Below are 18,598 nucleotides of genomic sequence, written 5' to 3'. Positions count from 1 at the left end.
CATCACACTGGTGTAAAAATTGACTTGCGATGATGCAGCTGACCCTGGTTTTAAAACATTTTTTGTCATCTAGACAGACACTGGAGGAAGTTTTTTGGTGGTGGCTTTTTTTTTTTCTTTTAAAGACTGAAGCAGTGAATCTACAGTAGAGCTTGTACTGTACACTAGAGTTTTGCACTACCCTAGTGCAAAAGCTAATGTAGCCAAGTCCTTAATCTGGGGGGAGATGAGACAAAGGACTAGGGATATATCTGTACAATAAAACAAAAGGTAGGTATACCCATGCTATCTTTAATCTGGCTAATGACTTCAGCACAGGCTAGCAATCCAAGTTCATACCAAGGGTCTCTGGCAGGTTTGTACTGGGATTACTAGCTGCAGAACCTGTGCAACCACCTCTTCAGTACTCATTACCTGTGCTGGTTAGATTTAAAGCAGTGCAGGTATGCCTTACAATCACACCTTTGTTGTACAGACATACCCTGAGAATGTCTGGAAGAATCTGGGGGAGGGTGAGAAAGCAAGACAAAAGACAGAATAAAGACGGAATGGGATATGATCTAACAGCAGTGAAGGATGTGTTTGGTTTTTTTAAATTCTTTGACTCAGGTTTATTTTCTCAGACTGCTGTACATTTAAATGGTTCTAGCTAGACTTTAAATAGCATTAGCTAGACTTTAACATCTGACTGAATAGGAGATCTGCTTCATACTTTTCCTGCTGTTACAGTTTTTATGGAGAGACTTTTTCCATTACATTGTATTATATTAGCCTAGCAAAAATCTCATGTACAAAAGACTCTTTCCACAACAAGTAATTATTAGGAATGGGTATTTTAAAAAAGCAAAGAAAAGTTTAAATTCTATAAAAAAGATAAAACTGCAAAAAGACAACGTAATCTCTTTTTCCATTGCTCCAACTAATGGTAGTATTAAGAATGGAGAGGGGAAAACTTCTATAATATTGATTTTATGTTTACATTTGAGTTGCAAGTCAGTAAATAACTAACCTAGCTATGGTGATCATTCAATATTCTTCAGCTGTGTTTCTGATTTTAAATTAATGAATCTGTAATAACATAACTGTTAATCTGTCTTGTTTAGAGGTGAGGTCTGATACACTTAGTTTATTCGAAGACCAGAAAGTCTATCCTATTAAAACAAAAGTACTAATTCTTTGAATGTTAACTACTTTTAAGAATCCAGTTCGGTAAATCAATAAAAAGATATCTAAAGAAGACAACAGAATGTGTGTCATTTAAGATAGTGAGTTGAGTTAAACCAATAGATAGGAAACAACAAGATGGTTAATACTTTGGTCTGGGATTTAAATATTTGACTCTTGAACACTTTCCCAGTTACTCAAGGAAAGCGAGAGGCTGGAGAGTTCTTGGGAAAATTTGTTAAAAAGATAGTAGTTACACATCTACTCCTACTCACTCTACAGTCTTGAACTATGGGAGGGAAAAAATATATTATCCTATGTAATCTGAGACCTAAACACAAGAGATTATTTTAGGCCCTGATCCTGCAAACCTTATGCATATGCTTAACTTTAGACACTGTGAATAGTCCCATTGTTTTCAACTGAACTTTTCATACTGCATGCAGTTAAACATCTGCAGAACTGGAGCCTTGGGCTGTAAACTCTTTAGGGCAGGGAACATACCTCTGTATCTGTAGAAAGTCTATGCAGCAGAGCTCTGATCCTGCTCAGGCCTTCTAGGCATTTTATCAAAAAAGTAAAATAATTCAAAATAGCAACCAACCATGGAATGTTTGAAACTAAACTAGTTTGAAACCTGAACCAAAGACTACTGCCGCATAGACGGTATAATCCCTTTAAAAAAATCTGTTTAATAGCTACCACTTACATCGCTTTATTCTCAGCAATCTTCACTTTTTTAACAGTATTAAGGCCCATTCTTGAGCAAGTAGGGCCATTCTCTTCAATGGGAACATTCATGGTAATGATCATGTAATGCTTCATCTAGGCTAGAATTTAAGGTGTGATATTATTGGGTTAGTTAACTAACATGCTAACATCACACCTTAAATCACAGCCTAGACAACGCCTCAGTGTTTTCAAGACTAGGTCCTTAATTTTCAGTGTATTTGTCACTTAAGTACTAAATATACCATACACAGAAACAACAATTTTTCAATCTGTGCAATCAATTCCTGTTTAGTTTGCAGTTACATTACCCTATCGTGAAGTTTCAAATGTTATTAACACTATATAGCTCTCTAGTGTTATGCATCGCCCACTGCATTTTTAAGCATGTTCACATAAAGCTAAAATCAACTTTTGTTTGGTTTGCATCAAGCAGATGAAATGATAAAACTCCAACTAAAATAATTTATGCTGTAAGCCATGTTGGGAAAGCCTTAGAAAAAAGTCCAGTATTGCCAGTTGTCAAGATTTTATCACTAGTCTCATGGTATTTAAAGCAGCAGTTCCATGAGTCCTCTGATTATATGAACAGCTCAGTTTGCATTTACCCCAAAAAAGTAAGTTTCTAGCCATCATGTTTGCAGAAAAAAGCTTGAAGATATGCCTCAAGTGTAACATAAAGGCTCAAAAATCAATGATTATTTGAATCAAATGATTTTGGAGGCCTGGGTCATGCTTTTATAACACTTGGGGTTGGTGACACTGATATCCTTAGTGTAGACAAGATCTAAGAAAGGTATTTCCTAAATTTAAAATATATATATATTTTACCTGTGTATGAAGAAATGTATTTTCTTGACAAAAGATAAGGAAAAACAAGCTCTCTTGTTGTCTCTAATGGTGCATTCAAGAGGCTACCAAAACTGAGTCTCATATCTTGAGAATTTCCTTTGCCATCTATCCTAGTGGTACTCCAGTGAAAAAACTGTTGATTACATACATATATTGAGCAGGGGGTGGGGGGAGGCAAGGAACAAATTTTGCTCTCTGATGTGCATCCGTGTCTCCCATTGAAATTTAATGGTTCAGCCCAAGCAGTCTCCAATTGCATCCATAGGCATTTTAAGTTATACTCTCTGTATTACTTTTTATTTCAAGATTAATTTTCATGTGATGAAATTTAATATAAATCCACACAATACAATTTGCTTCTAGCAAATTTCTAAGCTGTTCTAATTTGTTCAGATACAAAAACCTGAGGAAAGATTAATTGAAAAACTTCCTCCATAAGCTGAACAAAGGTGATTGCATATAGAAAGCCCTGTGCTCCCTCTTTCCTGTCCAGTTACTAGGTTGAAAACAGTGGCCTGTAAGATCCTTTTGTAGATCTATAAACAAACAATCCCTTTCATAATCATTTGCCTTATTTGTAAAAACAAATGCAGCTTGTGATAAGATAGACAGCCTCACTTTGCTCTTGCGTTAATTTTTTTCTTCTGATATAAACAAATAATTTGGCTAAATTTTTGTCCTTATGCAAAGTTCTCATTCCCTCTATCATTGTGTGAGTGAACCAATTACAGCTAAAGATCAGACTTTTGGTTGGGGGGGGGGGGGGGGGGCATCTCTGATCTATCCATCTGGTCTGTCTAAGGATACCCATTCACATAATGCTAGACTGAAAACTCATCTACAAGTCTGTATAGCAGATGTAGGATTGTTTGTATTATTCCAATGAGATAATTCCCAAAACTTTCAATCCCTCAGTACCTTTTATCAAACAATCTTTTGTAAGGTTACTAGGATGTCTCTGAAGGGAGTAACTGTGGTGGTCTCTGCTTATTCATTTGATGAAAATACCTTATTGTGTAAGTCAGAAGTTCTCTCCTCATACTGAGTTAATATTCATTAAAACCTATTGCGTTATATGAGCAAACTACAGTAACTTTTTAATAATTTGTTTTTGAATGTCTCCTAAGATCACGTCAATTTGCTGTCATAAATAATCCAGTAACTATCTCACTTATGACAGAAGGAAAAAAGGCCTATATCATGGTAACAGCTTTAACATTTATTTCTAGTAATAATCTTTGCACTTGCAGGGCCTTTCCTCCAAGGAATCCAAAAAAGCACTTTACAAAACTACATATTATCTCAACAGCAGTGTTTGGGGGCAGGGGAAGGAAGAAGCACAGAGAAGCTAAGTGACTTGCACAAGGCCACACAAGTCAATATCAGAGTAAGGAACAGAACTTTTTAGTGCAAAATTTTCTACCTTTTCAGATAATTTTAACCTTTTTCCTAAAAGGCAAAAACAAATTGAAAAGATAATTAACAAAATATTCAGAATTTTCAAAAACTAATGTGCCTTCCTGCTAAATTGCTTTACTCTATTTTCCTTCTTGTAGAATGTTGCTCTTTGGGATAGTCTGCACTGGACTTCAAAGAGCATGCTGAAGCTGTTTAAATATATGGCTTGTGATACCATTATTGTCTATTTTAGAAATAGCCTTCTAACCTAGTTGTGTAGTGGGATAGTCTAGAGCATGATTATTTATGTGCATTATTTTCTTCTACCTTTTTCCTAGTATCTACAACCACCATGGCCCATTCCTTGTGAGAATACAGCTGATGAAGTCAACTGAACCTTATTACCCAGACAGATATTCATATCAGTTCAAGATAGAATTTGGGCATAAACTTAGGTGATTTTACCTACCTTTCCAGAAGTAGGACATCCCTGAATCTGGCTAAATCTTATTCCCCTTACTCATGCAAAACTCTCATTGGCCAATAGCAAGATCTGGCATCTATTTCCCACATGCCAGAAAAATCCTTCCTTAAATTTAAATTTCTTTACTAGTTTGACAGATTAGGCTTATGAGGTTCAATACCCATAAAATATAGGTTAAGGAGTACATTTTAGTTAACATTGTACTTAGAATATGCACCCCAGAACAGATGCAAATACAACCATCAAAAGTCAGTTACATCCAAATGGCACAGAAAGACAAATGTGTGCTGTGACAAGGCATCTAGACAGAAGATGTATGATCCAGTGAGGCTCACATCATGGATACACAGATATAGTATAGTAGTGAGTACAATGGAATAAAATGAAACGCAGTGGTCAAGATTGTTCATTTAAGAGGTAAGTCATCACTCTTATACAATCCTCTGTTAAACAATGTCCAACAGTCTAGGTGCTTTGTTCATATTATGAGGTATGAAGCAATATAATGTCTTCGGGCCAGGTTTTTCAAGGTATTAGACATCTAAAGACAGCACAGGTACCTGTTACATTTTCAGAAGCTCACTGGGCACCAATCTTCATCTTTCGGCACCTAAACAACTGAGAAATCCAGCCCTTTGACATTTTATGCTAGGTACTGAGATACTACAATGAGGCATACATACTGTATATCTTAGCCCTTTGAAAATTGCACAAACTGATGTATAGCATATCCAACCCAGTCAGCAGTCTGGTTACTACCTGTGTGCACATGTGCTAGAAAGTCTCAGACTTGTTTGAATTGCATTTTCTATTGGGAAAGGGCTTACCTAATGGTATAAGGAATACGGCACTTGCTGTTCCAAATAGCATCATTCATACAGCCATTAAACATGTCATTGCAACATTCTCTGACATATAGCTCTGTGCCCCTATATACGCAGAGGTACAGTATTGTGCCCAGGAGTCAACACTGCAATACATATTGCTGCACTGTTGTGATAATGATGCATAGCTATTATCTACATCTCTCTCCCTTATGTTATATCAACTTACAATGTACTTGCCATAAGTCATTGCAAATTTTTGTTCTTCTAGCTGTCCTGAGTTCAACAATTTGTTGACTAAACTAGGTAGGAAACACCTAGCTGTTTTTGCAATAAACCTTATGACAGGCCTCAGCATAGCTGCCCTCTTCTGACACCATCTGTGATGTCCTTAACTGTTGCAAGCTCACTATTAAACTTTCATGAAGGAATGATGCCACTTGTGGTCCCATCTGCCTGCCAGACAGTGATTAGCACATCCAGCCATCACAATCTCCACTGTGCCTTCAACATTCTCATCAAAACCCTGAGACAGGTACACCAGCTATTTATGTCATTCACCTTGAATGGTGTCTTGAAATGTGTTAAGTATTTATGCTAAACAATCTAACACAGCTAAATACAATGTGGAACACTCTGATTATGTTTCTCAGACCTGAAGAAGAGTTCTGTGTAAGCTTGTCTCTCTCTTACCAACAGAAGTTGGTCCAATAAAAGCTGTTACCTCACTGACCTTGTCATTCCACGAAATAAGCAGTTTTAAGGGGGAAAAATTCAATGTCATATACATGACTCCTGGTCATAAATCTGAGTGACACAGTCTGAAGCAAGCAGTTCTAATCAGGTGCGTAGTCATACTACTAAGCTTACGCAGCCCCCATGTGTATTCCTATAGCAGAAATATGTTTTTTCTGGCTCAGAATAAATTGTGTCCCCTATACGCTATTCATTGATTTACAATTATAATTTGAAGTTGCAGCAAGCTACATGAACATGTTTTTTATGCATTTCATGACTTATTTTAAGGCAATAAAAACTAGTGATGGATGTGGTATAAAAATATGAACCGATTTACATAAATCACACCCTTATTCCCAGCTTTAGACTTGCTCATGTAAAACTTGCAGAGTTTCACACCATGTCTCAGGATGTACCGCTTTCTCAGTATGCAAAATGATTGTTCTGCCCTTATGTACATGCAACTGTTTTCTAGAGCATATGTACATTTATCTGTCATGCCAAAAGCCCATGATATTTTTCACTTGAGTTTCATTTTAATTACTATTAATCTAAAACAGCTCTTCTCCCTCTCAAGATCCTGTTAGCCTTTATGAAAGTAGAAGAAAATGCCAGGGGCGAAAAAACTACACCATGTACAACTTGACACGTACTCAGGACTGTGTGCGCATTTGATGGCAACTTAAAACCTTATTCTCTCTATAGACACTTTTCAGCAAATTCTTTGATATGCTCTATTGCTTAAACAATTCAAATGGAACACAAAACAATCCTTTCACTTTCAGCTGTATTTGAAAGTACAGCTAACAGAAGAGTTTCTGATGATTTTTTTTTTTTTTTATTACAAAACAGAAACCAAACACCACTCATTAAAACTGGTTTATTTCACTCTTAAAAAAAAACAAACAAAAAACAAACCAACAGGCAACTGGTATCTTTTATGCCTGCATTTGGATCAAAGACTGCGATCTCACCAGATGTCTCCACCCTAAGCTAGACACAGTTAATATTTGGATGGGAAAACTTTGAGGAAAACTGCTGCAGGATGTGGTGTTAGTAGTTCATAAGTGGCACTCTTCAAATCTGCATTGAACCTATAGGCCCTCTGCAAAATTAGGTGCTGGATGAAAGTGTCACTATGCAGGAGCGGCACCAGGGTTTTTGGCCCCCTAGGCAGGGGTCCTTCCGTGCTCCCGGTCGGAGGCAATTCAAAGGCGGGAGGGTCCTTCCGTGCTCCCAGTCTTCGGGGCACTTCAGCGGCGGGTCCCAGAGCGCGGAAGGACACCCCGCTGTCGAACTGCCGCCGAAGACATGAAGCGCGGAAAGACCTCCCGTCGCCAAATTGCCGCCGAGGGCCGCAAAATGCCACCCGCCCAAATCCTGGCATCCTAGGCAACTGCCTAGGTCGCCTAAATGGAAGCGCCGACCCTGTCGCTATGGATTTCATAATCTAACAGGCTTCCTGATGCATGTAATGATTTCAGTGAGCCAACAACGTAAAACAGCACACTGGGCAATTAAAAAATTAAGAGGTTTTAATTAATTTGTGCCTTTTAATAATTAGGTGTGAGTAAATGTGTTGTAGCCCTGACACATAAATATTATCTTTATTCAAGCATTTCCAAGTTGGCATCACCATCAAGTCTGGCGCATAAACTTAAAAACCCCCACCAAGGTAATATTTCCATAAAGAAAAGGAGGATAATGAAACGAGCAAGCACACAGGAGCTGCAGTAAGACCTGAGCAGGGGAGACTGACCGATGAATCTGCTTCTTTCTAAGTCTACTCTGCTGTCTCATATGCTTTCAGCAGTGACAACAAGAATCATTCTAAATTTACCTGCAAAACCAAACCAGTTGTTAAAATATCCTTTTTTGTGCTTCATTAAAACAATGGACTTTTTATTCCTTGATTCATCACGTTTTACAATAAAAATGTAAGTCCCACTGTTGATGAATTCACTGAGGTTGTGTCTACACTGCCACTTTCAGCACTAAAACTTTAGTCATTCAGGGGGTTTAAAAAACTCCCCCACCCTGAGTGACAAAAGTTGTAGCACTGAAAGTGCCAGTATAGACAGTGCTTTATCGATAAAGCTACCACTTGTGGTTCAGGGTATTTATTTTTTATCACCAGGAGAGTTCTCCCTGGCGATAAAGCATGACTACACTGCCCATGTCACAGCGCTGCCATGGCCGCACTGTAATGTGGCCAGTATACACATCTCTAAATAAAACAAGTAGATGTTACCTCAGCACTGTAGTTCTGCATTTCTGAGTCACACTTACAATGAAATGATTTAACTTTATGCACTTCACACAACAAGAAGTAACCATGCAAGGGTTCACAAATACTGTATAATGGCCATGGCGCAAAGCATGATAAACTAAATCTTTAAAGGTTCTCTTGTCTACTACAGGATACCAAGCAGTTCTACTATGAGTTAAAAAACAAGTCAAGGGAAAAATCAGATGCATCCTTTAAATCAGAAATGTCCACAAAAATGTATTAGAGCTGCCTCTATCTTTTCAATGAGACAGGTAGGGTTTTAATCACATGACTACCAATTACAATTCTTGGATTTTGTATCTATAGCTTGTTCAGTTTGAAGTGAAGCAACAAGATGTTCTAGGATAAGTTTCTCATGTATGAAAAAAAAGTAGATATTTATTTAGCGAATGGGAACTGATGATATATAGTCCTACAGATTAGGACAAAAAGATGACAAATATTTCATTACGATGGTAGTTTACAGCTGTTAAACGAAATGGAATATCATTTGCCAGTAAAGATCTGCATCTGTATATATGAATCTTTGCTTGTTAACTTTAGAAACACTTCATTTATAGGTACTCAGCTACAATCAAAACGAGAGATTCATTCTTCATCTCAGCAGCTGTTATCCAAAGATGGCAAAAGGAAGCCAAGTCTGATATATGTACACAAAGTGCACCCATACCATTAATGTAAAAAGCAGACATCTGAGCCAATGAACTGAGCAGGGCTACCAACTGTAGTGCTTCAGTGTAAACATTACTTATGCTGGCAGGAGGGGTTCTCCCATTGCTGTACTTAATCCACCTCCTAGAGAGGAAAAAAATTCTTTCATCAACCTAGTACTGTCTACACCAGAGGTTAGGTCAGCCTAATGATGTCATTCAACGATGTGGATATTTCACACCCCTGATCTATGCCGATGCAAGTTCCCAGTATGGACCAGTCCAGAGGATATGGAAGAAAAAACCCTCCTACCAGGGCTTGAAATGCTACCATGCACACACCCTGCTAGAGCCTGGGGGTCCCAGACACCCGAGCAATGCTTCTGGGATTGCCACCATGCTGCTGCCCGTAGACCCTGCTCAGGCGGGGACAGAGAGGCGAGTCCTCAGGCACTGCCCTCCCTCTGTCTCTCCTCCCACCCTCAGAAATACCCCCGTCGCCGGTGGTGGGACAGGTGCTCGTTACCACACAGCTCTGGAAGCCTCTGGGAGGCCCCTGCCCTTCCCCTACTTCAGTTATATCCTCCCCAGGCCCGCCTGCCAGACAAGGCGGCAGCGCGGACGCAGTGAGCCGGTTGCTTCTCAGTTTCTACGCTGCCCCGGGGGGCGCCGCTACCACCACGATGAGGGCAGGACGCGACCCGCGCCTCGTTGGCCAGGCCAGGCCAACAGCAGACCCAGGCCGCCTGTCTGCAGCCTCAGACAGACCGTCAGTACAGCCGCCCCTCCCCCGCGAACAGAACCCAGCCCCTGCCGGCCTGTCTACACCTCACTCCCTACCTCACTGCCACAGCCCGCTTCCGCCTTCCCGAGTCCTGAAGACGCAGAACCTTACCGCACCCAATCAAAAGCGCCGGCTGCCGCGCGCAAATACAGTCTTGCACCTCTCAGTCCCACGCCCTCTGACAGCCACCTCCAATCACGACGCGCAGCGGCTCCGATGACGCCTGTCAGTCACGGAATGGCATTTCCCCGACCAACCAGGAGAAAGCTAAGCACTGTCCCTTCCGGTTCCGTCCCCTCGCTCGCGGAAGTGTGATGTGGCTGGAAGCGGGGAGCTATGGTAAGCACGGAGGGTGCTTGTCTGCCTTGCTGGCTGCGCGGCTGAGCCTCTTTCCTGCCTGTCCCTCTCCTGCAAGCTATGAGGGGCTCCGACCCGTCTCTGTGAGTGACGCGCGTGGCTTGCGGCGCTTGCCCAGGGCCCCTCCCACTTCAGTAGCCAAGCTGGAGGCTCAGTCTCGTGTGGGGAGCGGCGCGGCTGCTCCTGTTCTGTGTGCGGATCCCCCGCTGGCTCCATTTCAGGCTCAGGTAGCCCGCGAGCCTGTCCCAGTTCGGTCACCAGTGCCTGCTTTGAAAAACTGGCTAAGAGCGTGCTTGTGACGTCATTCAGCAACCCAGGCAGGAGCAGGGGAAGGATGGGAGAAATCTCTCACTGGCCCCCAGAACTAGCACGTGATGTATATCAGCTTATTTGGTTATCACCCAACAGCTTCTACTCTGGCCTTGGGTCTTTGACATTTGTATCTTGGCTTCATTTCTTTAAAAGGCTAAATATACTTAGTCCACATTTCCCATTTGTCAGCTGGCAATTGGATTCTTGGTAACACACTGGTGACCGATGTTTCTTTAAAATAATGTGGGTAGTTAGAAAAGCGTGATTATATATGTGGACTTGCACCTGAAGCTAATCAATAAATATTATTAATGACTTCTGGTTCTGAAGAATTTTTTGTGTTCACATTGTGAGAATAGGGGTCAAGGAATAGTATTTATTTTGGGGTCAGAGTTAAGGTTGTTACAGTTTGATAAAGTATGCATTTCTGTGCTGGATAAGGATAAGATGCTTGTGAACAGTGTAAGATTAATGACATAATTACTTCTTCCCTTGCTTTTAAGTGTTTGATGTTAATGTGAGTTAAGTAAGAATGTCATTCATTAAAATAAATCTTCATGCTTATGATACCTTCTGCGTTAGTGAAGTACAAGTTGGCTAGTCTCATCTTGGTGAGTTTTTGTCAGGCTGTAGTTCCCAACAGTGATAAGGTATTACTTTCTATCCACAGCCCTGCCTTATGGTTCAAGAGAACCTGTATCCTGCTTGGAAAAAAGGGGGTGAAAGACCTAAAGAGGGTTTCCAGCCTATGGATCATGACCCCAAAAAATAGCCACTAGGAGTTGCTTGTGTAAGCATTCCTTGGCAGATCTTTCTGATGTGCTGTGTCTTGTAGGCAGAGTGAGTAAAGTGTCAGACAAAGCAGTTATCTGCCTGATGTGGTCTCTGAAAATATGTGGACACTATGGAGGATAAGCATAAGTGAAGTTTTCACTTTTCACCAGAAGCCTGGGAGAGCTATAACTTTAGCATCTTTATGACATTTCCAATGGCACTTTGAAGGATTTGAGGATGTTGGATCATAGAAGGGAAAAAATTGAAAACTCCTGCCCTAAAACATAAACTAAGATAACCACATTGATTAAGGGGTCATTTAATTAGCTAAATTTGGCTCTTTGAGTGCAAAACTGAAGAAAAAATCTGGGATCTGTGTCTACCTTGAGATTAATTTTTCTGTAAAAGTAATAGAAGTCCAAGTAAGTGTGTGTTCTGCATAGGGCAGCTACCTAGAAAAATCTTGTTCTGACCAATGAAACATACTGCTCTGAAAAAGTTGGGCTATGTGTTCCAAGGAGCCTAAAGGAAATTGGGGGATGGACTTTGTGATTTCTTCATGCTTCGCAACAAAGGGAAGGGATTGGGGGCAGTTCGGGCAGGTGATGAGAACTGCAAATCACAGGGAGCCCTAGGCTCTGAAGGGAAACCAGGCTCCATTATGGCAGATCCTAGGACTATGAAACAGGGGAAGCTGGCCCTTCTGTGGTGCTTACCTCTGGTAGCATGATGTGAAGAACTATGCTATTGCCTCTTGCTCATCTGTGAAGATCATCCTGTAGAGCTAGAAGAAATGGGCCATGTTTAATGTGATGATGAGCAGAATCTTTCACTGCTGCAGTGAAGGACTTCCATAGTGGAGAGTGCTGGAGCTTTTCCCCACAGCTGCAGCCTTTCCCTACCGCTTGTGTGTGTAGAGAGCCATGTACAGTACATACATTAAGGGTTTGGGTGTGTCTTTACTCACCTAAGGCCGTGCCTCATGGTCCTCACATCTGTAGCAGGGGCATAAATAGCAGTGTAAAGTGCACATACATTACCCACTGCTGTAAGTAATGTGCAGTATAGACATACCCTTAGTGCGAACTGGGGAGAGTAGGGTGGTCAGGACCACTTAAATTCTACAATTCTGTCAAATTTTGCCACAAAACTCTACAGCCCAGAAACTAGGATGTCAGTAAAAGCCAAACATCAAGTTTCTAACTTTTGTGATTGTGGGGGAAAGGACATTCCAAATATGATTTGAGTGTAAGCTTAATTCATTATGGTCTTGCTGAAACTGCAGATAGCTTTAAACAGTAGTTCTGTGAGTGTGAACTGCTCCCATCCATCTCAGTAGGACTATTGTTTTTTAAGTCTTATTAATTATTGCCTTTTAAATGCCAATATTAACAATTTCACTATTTAACACTTTAGCAAAAGCAGTCAGTTAAGGTGCTTGATCATTGTTATTAGCTGCAGTAATAAACGTAGATGTGGGGGGGCCACAGGTCGGCTACTGACTTGAGTTGCTGATGTGGGAATCTTGGGGTTCAAACCCACCAAAAAATTTCAAATTTCTACCCTGTTCACAACAGGGGTGTGAAAGAAGAGGGGCATCCTATTCCATTGCCAGATGTCTCACCTGCCTCCAAGGTGCTAAATATCCAAACCACCAGATCTTTCCAGTGCTTCTCCCTGACAACTTCTGCATTGCAGCCATATATTGTTGATACAAAAAAATGTTGTAAACTGAAAACCTCTACATTTGGATGCAGTGTACAATCAATGCAATATCAGAATAAATAACACAAGGCTCTAGCTTCTCAGTCATGCCAGAGTGATCCTTGGTGCTCTTGGGATCAGGATAATGCAGGTATTTTGAGACACCTTTATGCTCCCCTAATCCTCAGGGTTGCTAGAGGCCATTCTGGCCCTCGGCCTGTTCAAGAGGATCCTCGGGGCTGCTCTAAATTACACACACATGCAGTGGCTCCATAGGGCTATTCCAAGAATTGTCAAAACACAGCACAGTTAGGTCATGTCCCCAGTAGTGCTTCATAGGAGTTCCCTTATGCTACGGGAATCCCTAACCAAATGTTGAATCTGCTTTGTGCTGATGGTGCTGTGCAGATCAGGTGGGGATACAGGCAGGATCAAGTCCAAGGAATTCTGTACTTGTTTTCATGGAAATACTGAACTTGCTCATTTTCATATGTTCAATAAATACTTCACGTTTTTAAAATTTACTTTAAACTGCTGCAAAATGTCCAGTTTGCCACAGAATTCTGCACAACTCTGGTTTAAAAATCAAGGGCCTTAACACAGAATGGGTGAGACTTTGTCTGTGGCACTTGGTACACATTGTAGTCTTTAATTCTGGGAAGTTCCCCCTTCCTCCAGGGATGTAGTGAGAAGTTTTTCAGTGGCAAGTGTGAAAGTCTTCATTATTTGCCTGTGGTCATAAAAGTGGTGTGTATTTCTGAAATTGAGGTGTATTTAATATTTATGCAACTTGTGATGAATTCAAAGGTAGCAGTAGTTTTGGAAAATACTGACAGTTCTTTGTATCTCTCTATTTTACACAATCACTGGATCCAATTTTTTTTTTCATAACTTCTTGGACCAATATGGTACATCCTGACAAGAACATTTTATTATTTTCATGTTTCACATGTTAAAGGAAATGTCTTTAATATTTAAGAAGAACTAGATGCCATAATGCAAGGTCAATATATTCATCCTTAGTTTATTAAAATTGAAAGTTTGTTAACCTAATTCTTGAGGCATGTAAATCATTTTTTCCTTTTAAAAATGTGAAGCGCACCTAAAATTACTTTTGGCTTAATAGTTAGGCTGTGTGTTGGTGCAACTGGAAGAAAGATCTCTTTACATCAGTGGTTCCCAAACTTATTTCGCTACTTGTGCATGGAAAGCCTCTGGCAGGCCAGGCCGGTTTGTTTACCTAGCGCGTCCGCAGGTTCGGCCGATCGCGGCTCGAGTTCCGTAACTTAGGTCAAGTTAGCCCCGTAGTGTAGACCTGCCCACATAAAATTTACATGAGTAACCAGAATACAAAGCTTGTATGTTAACCCATTGACCCCAATTTCTTAGAAAAGGACTTTTCTCTGAATACTTCCCAACTTGAAATATATTAATCTCTTCTTCATTATTATTTTCTGTTCTGCAGTAGCATGCTTTCCAAAAGGCATTCAAAATGAAATGGTCACTTAAAGATTAATTCTATTTTTAAACAAATTTGGAAAATTATCTTTGAGAGTAAAATATTCCAAAAGCAAGGGTATTCAGAACATTAACAACTCTTCAAATTTTTTAATTTCTGCTCCCCAAAAAAATCACACTGTCCAATCTGTCTCCATTCCTTCTCAGAATGCATCATATACTCAATGAATATAAATATTTTAAATCAATTAGCAAAATAGCATCGCGCTATAATATGTACTGGGTCCGTAGTCCCGCTGGAGACATTGTTCAGTAGCTGTAACATGACCTCTAACAATGCGTTATTATGTGAAAGTAGACCTTACTGATGTAACTTTGCGGGAGCTCAGGTGGAGAAAAAAATCAATTTGAAATTAGTTGAATTGAATTCCCCTTATATTATTGATATTTGGGTCGTTTCGTGCACAAATGCATCTCTGTATAGATATAGATATTTATTATTCATCTTTGTGAAAAAACTGCTGTATGGGAAAGGGAAAAAAAGTTCCTCCTACATGTATTTCAGAGTAGATTAGAGAAATGTAGAATTCTGTGCACATATTTATTCATTATTTCTAGCAGTGATTTTAATAATTTTTCTTTATTCTCATAATGGGAATAGTTTCTATATATTCGTTTCCTATTATAGTTTTAGGAGTAGAACATTGAAAGCTTACCATTATTTTTAAAACTGACAACTTTTTTTCCACTTTCAGAGAGTCCCTCTTCCCAATGGAGAGCTCTGAATAATATGGATCCTTTTTCACCCCTTTCACAAAGGGTTCTGTTTGTTAAAATTTTATATGGGTTGATTTCACCTTTTTTATATGATTGGGACTGTGAATTGTACTTCTGAGTCATACATTTTCATGTGGATTTTTTAGGACTGTGTGTGTACATTTTAACAGCTGCTCTTTGATTAGATAGCTAATATGGGCCAGGAAAAACATCCAATATAAGGTCTAATCACTCATACAGAAACTGGGATTTATCAGTTTTGTTCAAACCATCACTATCATCCTTCCCTTTTAGGTTTTCTCAAGATAAAATAATAGTATCATAGAAAGTGATCCAACGCACACACAAGGTTTTCTTTGTACACTTTGTCATTTAGGCATAAGCCTTAACTCTGTCTTTTTATTACAAAAATGGTCTTATAAAATTTCTATGCAACAATCCATTTTTATAATATGTCTGTTCAACAAATTGTTGGTAGTTTGGCAAGTCATAGTAATTTTTGAGAAAATTTGCTTGATGGCACTGCAGTGTCCTCTCTTTGACAGAGGACCTAACTGTGAGACTGACCCCCTAACTCATAGGGTAAAAGCCTGGCCCCACTGAAATCAATTACATGACTCCCATTGACTTCAGTAGGGACAGATTTCACCGCTACTTCCAAAGAGTGGACATTGAAAGTTTTCTTGAAATAATATTGTTACTTTACCCATTAGGGTGCTGCTTACAATGGAGAAGCATTCACAGCAAGTTACAGCAAAAGAACATCTGGGTTATTATTGAGGCCTAAGGTGTTCTGTGTTAAGCTGGTCTGAATCTAAGTTCTGCAATAAGATCCTTTGATCCTGCAGCATTCTGGTGGAAATTTTTCATCAACTTCCAAAAAAAATTATAAAAATTAGATTTTCATTAAATACGAAATTGAGTAATTGCATCCACAGAGTAACCCCGTGTTGTTTACTTTGCTAGTGCAAAAATCAGAATTTAATATCTCCACCTTTTCAGTTTTTTTATACACCACAGAATTTGGTATTGATAATGCACAACTACATTGTTAAAATCAGGGGAATTAGGAGGTTTTGGTATCTGGGGAGGTCTGGAAGGCAGCTGGTTCAGCTTCACCAGAGTTTACAATAATTGGCACATTAGAGTAGATGGGGCACCCAGCAGGTAACACCATCTCACCTAACTTGACGTACGCCTTCCCTTAGTGCAGCGGTGGGCAACCTGCAGCCTTTCAGGGTAATCCACTGGCAGGCCACCAGACCGTTTGTTTACATTTGCACAGCTGCCCGCAGCTCCCAGTGGCTGCCATTTCCGGCCAGTGGGAGCTTTTATAGTTCAGCAGAGGCAGCTGGTGCTTTGGAGACTCTTATGTGCATCAGGATCCTTTGTTCTGTCTTGGGGCTTTGGTGTGCCTCAGTGTCCTCAGGGCGGGCTGCCATGGTTTTAGATAAGGACTCTGATATGAATATATTTGAAACATTTAAATTACAATGTATTTTATCATAACGATTGTATATATTCATCTGGGTATCTCTGATGTCTCACTCAGTACTGTGGCACCTGAGTGCAAACAGATTTGCCTAAAGCAGACGATCAGTTTGAAAGATTTTCTTTCTGTAGGTTTTCCTTGTGGGGTATGCTATGGATTTCTTAACTATTATTGTATTACTTGATATGTTCAGGGAAGTAATGCTAGGCCATTTTTCAGGCTGTTGTTTTGGGAAAGTTACTCCAAAGACAGCTGTCTTGCATGTAGCTCATAAAAGGTTAAGATATTTGGTCATTTTGATTTCCAAGGAAAGCATTCTACAGCTGTGGGCCAGCCACTGGAAAAAGCCTTGGTCTTGGAAATTTCACCCAAAGCGTTAACAGCCTCATTGCCCTAGATCGGGGGTAGGCAACCTATGGGACGTGAAGACTTTCAGTGGCACTCACACTGCCTGGATTCTGGCCACTGATCTAGGGGGCTCTGCATTTTTAATTTAATTCTAAATGAAGCTTCTTAAAAGTTTACAAAACCTTATTTACTTTACATACAACAATAATTTAGTTGTCTATTATAGACTTATAGAAAGAGACCTTCTGAAAACATTAAAATGTATGACTGGCATGCGAAACCTTAAATCAGTGTGAATAAATGAAGACTCGGCACCACTCCTGAAAGATTGCTGACCCCTGCCCTAGATGATGTGAGAACAGTCCACAAATATTTATAGACAACCACAAGGAGAGGGGAATAATTTAGCATAGTACATGGGAATACAGATACTGGGGCCCTCTGTATTGTGAGTTTGCTCCAATTCCTGTAAATGCTTACCAGCCACAGATGTATAAAACCGGATCACTGACAAGGAAAGCCACAGTGTACGCTGGTTGAGCTTTTCCTTGTTTAAAATCAGGATAAGCTCTGCCAAAGCAAATTCCTGGTCTGCCAATGCAGCTATATCCATGGCTCGCCATCAGATAAGAGTGTGCCCTCAATCCTGCATTGTAGACAAGGCCTAGGAGTAATGTTACAGCACCCTTTCTTCCCTTCTGAGCTTTCTTTATAATAGAACACAGGCTCATGTGACCCTGTATAAGCCAGTTACTTGCATGTGAAGTTTTAAAGGTAAGGCAGTATTTAGGTCACGTGACCCCCAATTCATCCAATTAGATTTAATAATTCCAATGTATGTAATAAGCGCAATATTAAAAATATATAGTTAAACTATTTGCAAAAGGAATCCCAAGTATTGTGTTTTGTTATAGTAGCTTTTAATTATACCAGTGTCAGCACTTGGATTTAAAATTCCCTTTTCTATTATTTTGTCTTAGCCATAAAAATTCCTTCAGAGCTGAAACCTGAACCTTCGCCTCAGTCCAGGGATGAATTTTCATTTTCAGTTTTTTAAGAAGAGTTACGACTTTTAAATTGTACAATAATGTTTTTAAAATGTAGGTATTTATCATTTTAAGCCATATATGTATTTATAACTCAAAGCCTTTTTTAAAACGGAATTTTTGTAGTATTTAATCATATTGGTGCCTTAAGCTATTAACATGGGGAACAATTTAAAAGTTCCACATGTGAGGCTTCAATATGAGCTACTGCACTTCTTTATTGATTATTGGCAATTAAAATGTTATGAGCAATATAAATGTAAACTAGGATAAATTGTGGACAATGAACCAAATCTGAATACCTAGGCTTGATGCATAGAGATTCTGCAGTGACTGCAGGAAGGAATCCTCCTTCCAAATTGTAGAGCATCAACTGATCCACCCTGCTGGAATGGCCCCTTTCCAATCTACCCCAGT

General features: G+C 39.8%; 2 protein-coding genes across 6 annotated transcripts in view; one reads left to right on the top strand and one right to left on the bottom strand.

The window, feature by feature from the left end:
• Positions 1 to 10,107, bottom strand: part of XRCC4 (X-ray repair cross complementing 4) — a 294,941-nt gene extending 284,834 nt beyond the window's left edge. For all 3 annotated transcript variants that reach the window (XM_032763434.2, XM_032763431.2, XM_075067052.1), the window contains exon 1: positions 9,970 to 10,107. The gene's annotated coding sequence lies outside the window, so the exon portion shown is untranslated. The remainder of the gene's footprint in view (positions 1 to 9,969) is intronic.
• Positions 10,108 to 10,170: 63 nt separating this feature from the next.
• The window catches only part of TMEM167A (transmembrane protein 167A), a 31,264-nt gene continuing 22,836 nt past the window's right edge, over positions 10,171 to 18,598 (top strand). The window contains exon 1 of one of the 3 annotated variants that reach the window (XM_032763436.2): positions 10,171 to 10,252. In XM_032763436.2, the coding sequence (XP_032619327.1) occupies positions 10,250 to 10,252 (3 nt within the window). In that variant the 5' untranslated portion in view covers positions 10,171 to 10,249. Of the gene's footprint in view, positions 10,354 to 10,551; positions 10,647 to 18,598 lie in introns of those variants that run through there. The other 2 variants (XM_075067054.1, XM_032763435.2) reach the window with 2 other exon arrangements.

This window comes from Chelonoidis abingdonii, chromosome 6 (assembly GCF_003597395.2).
Source record: "Chelonoidis abingdonii isolate Lonesome George chromosome 6, CheloAbing_2.0, whole genome shotgun sequence".
In the NCBI taxonomy this organism is placed as follows: Eukaryota; Metazoa; Chordata; order Testudines; family Testudinidae; genus Chelonoidis; species Chelonoidis abingdonii.
This window is presented reverse-complemented; position numbering and strand designations above follow the sequence as displayed.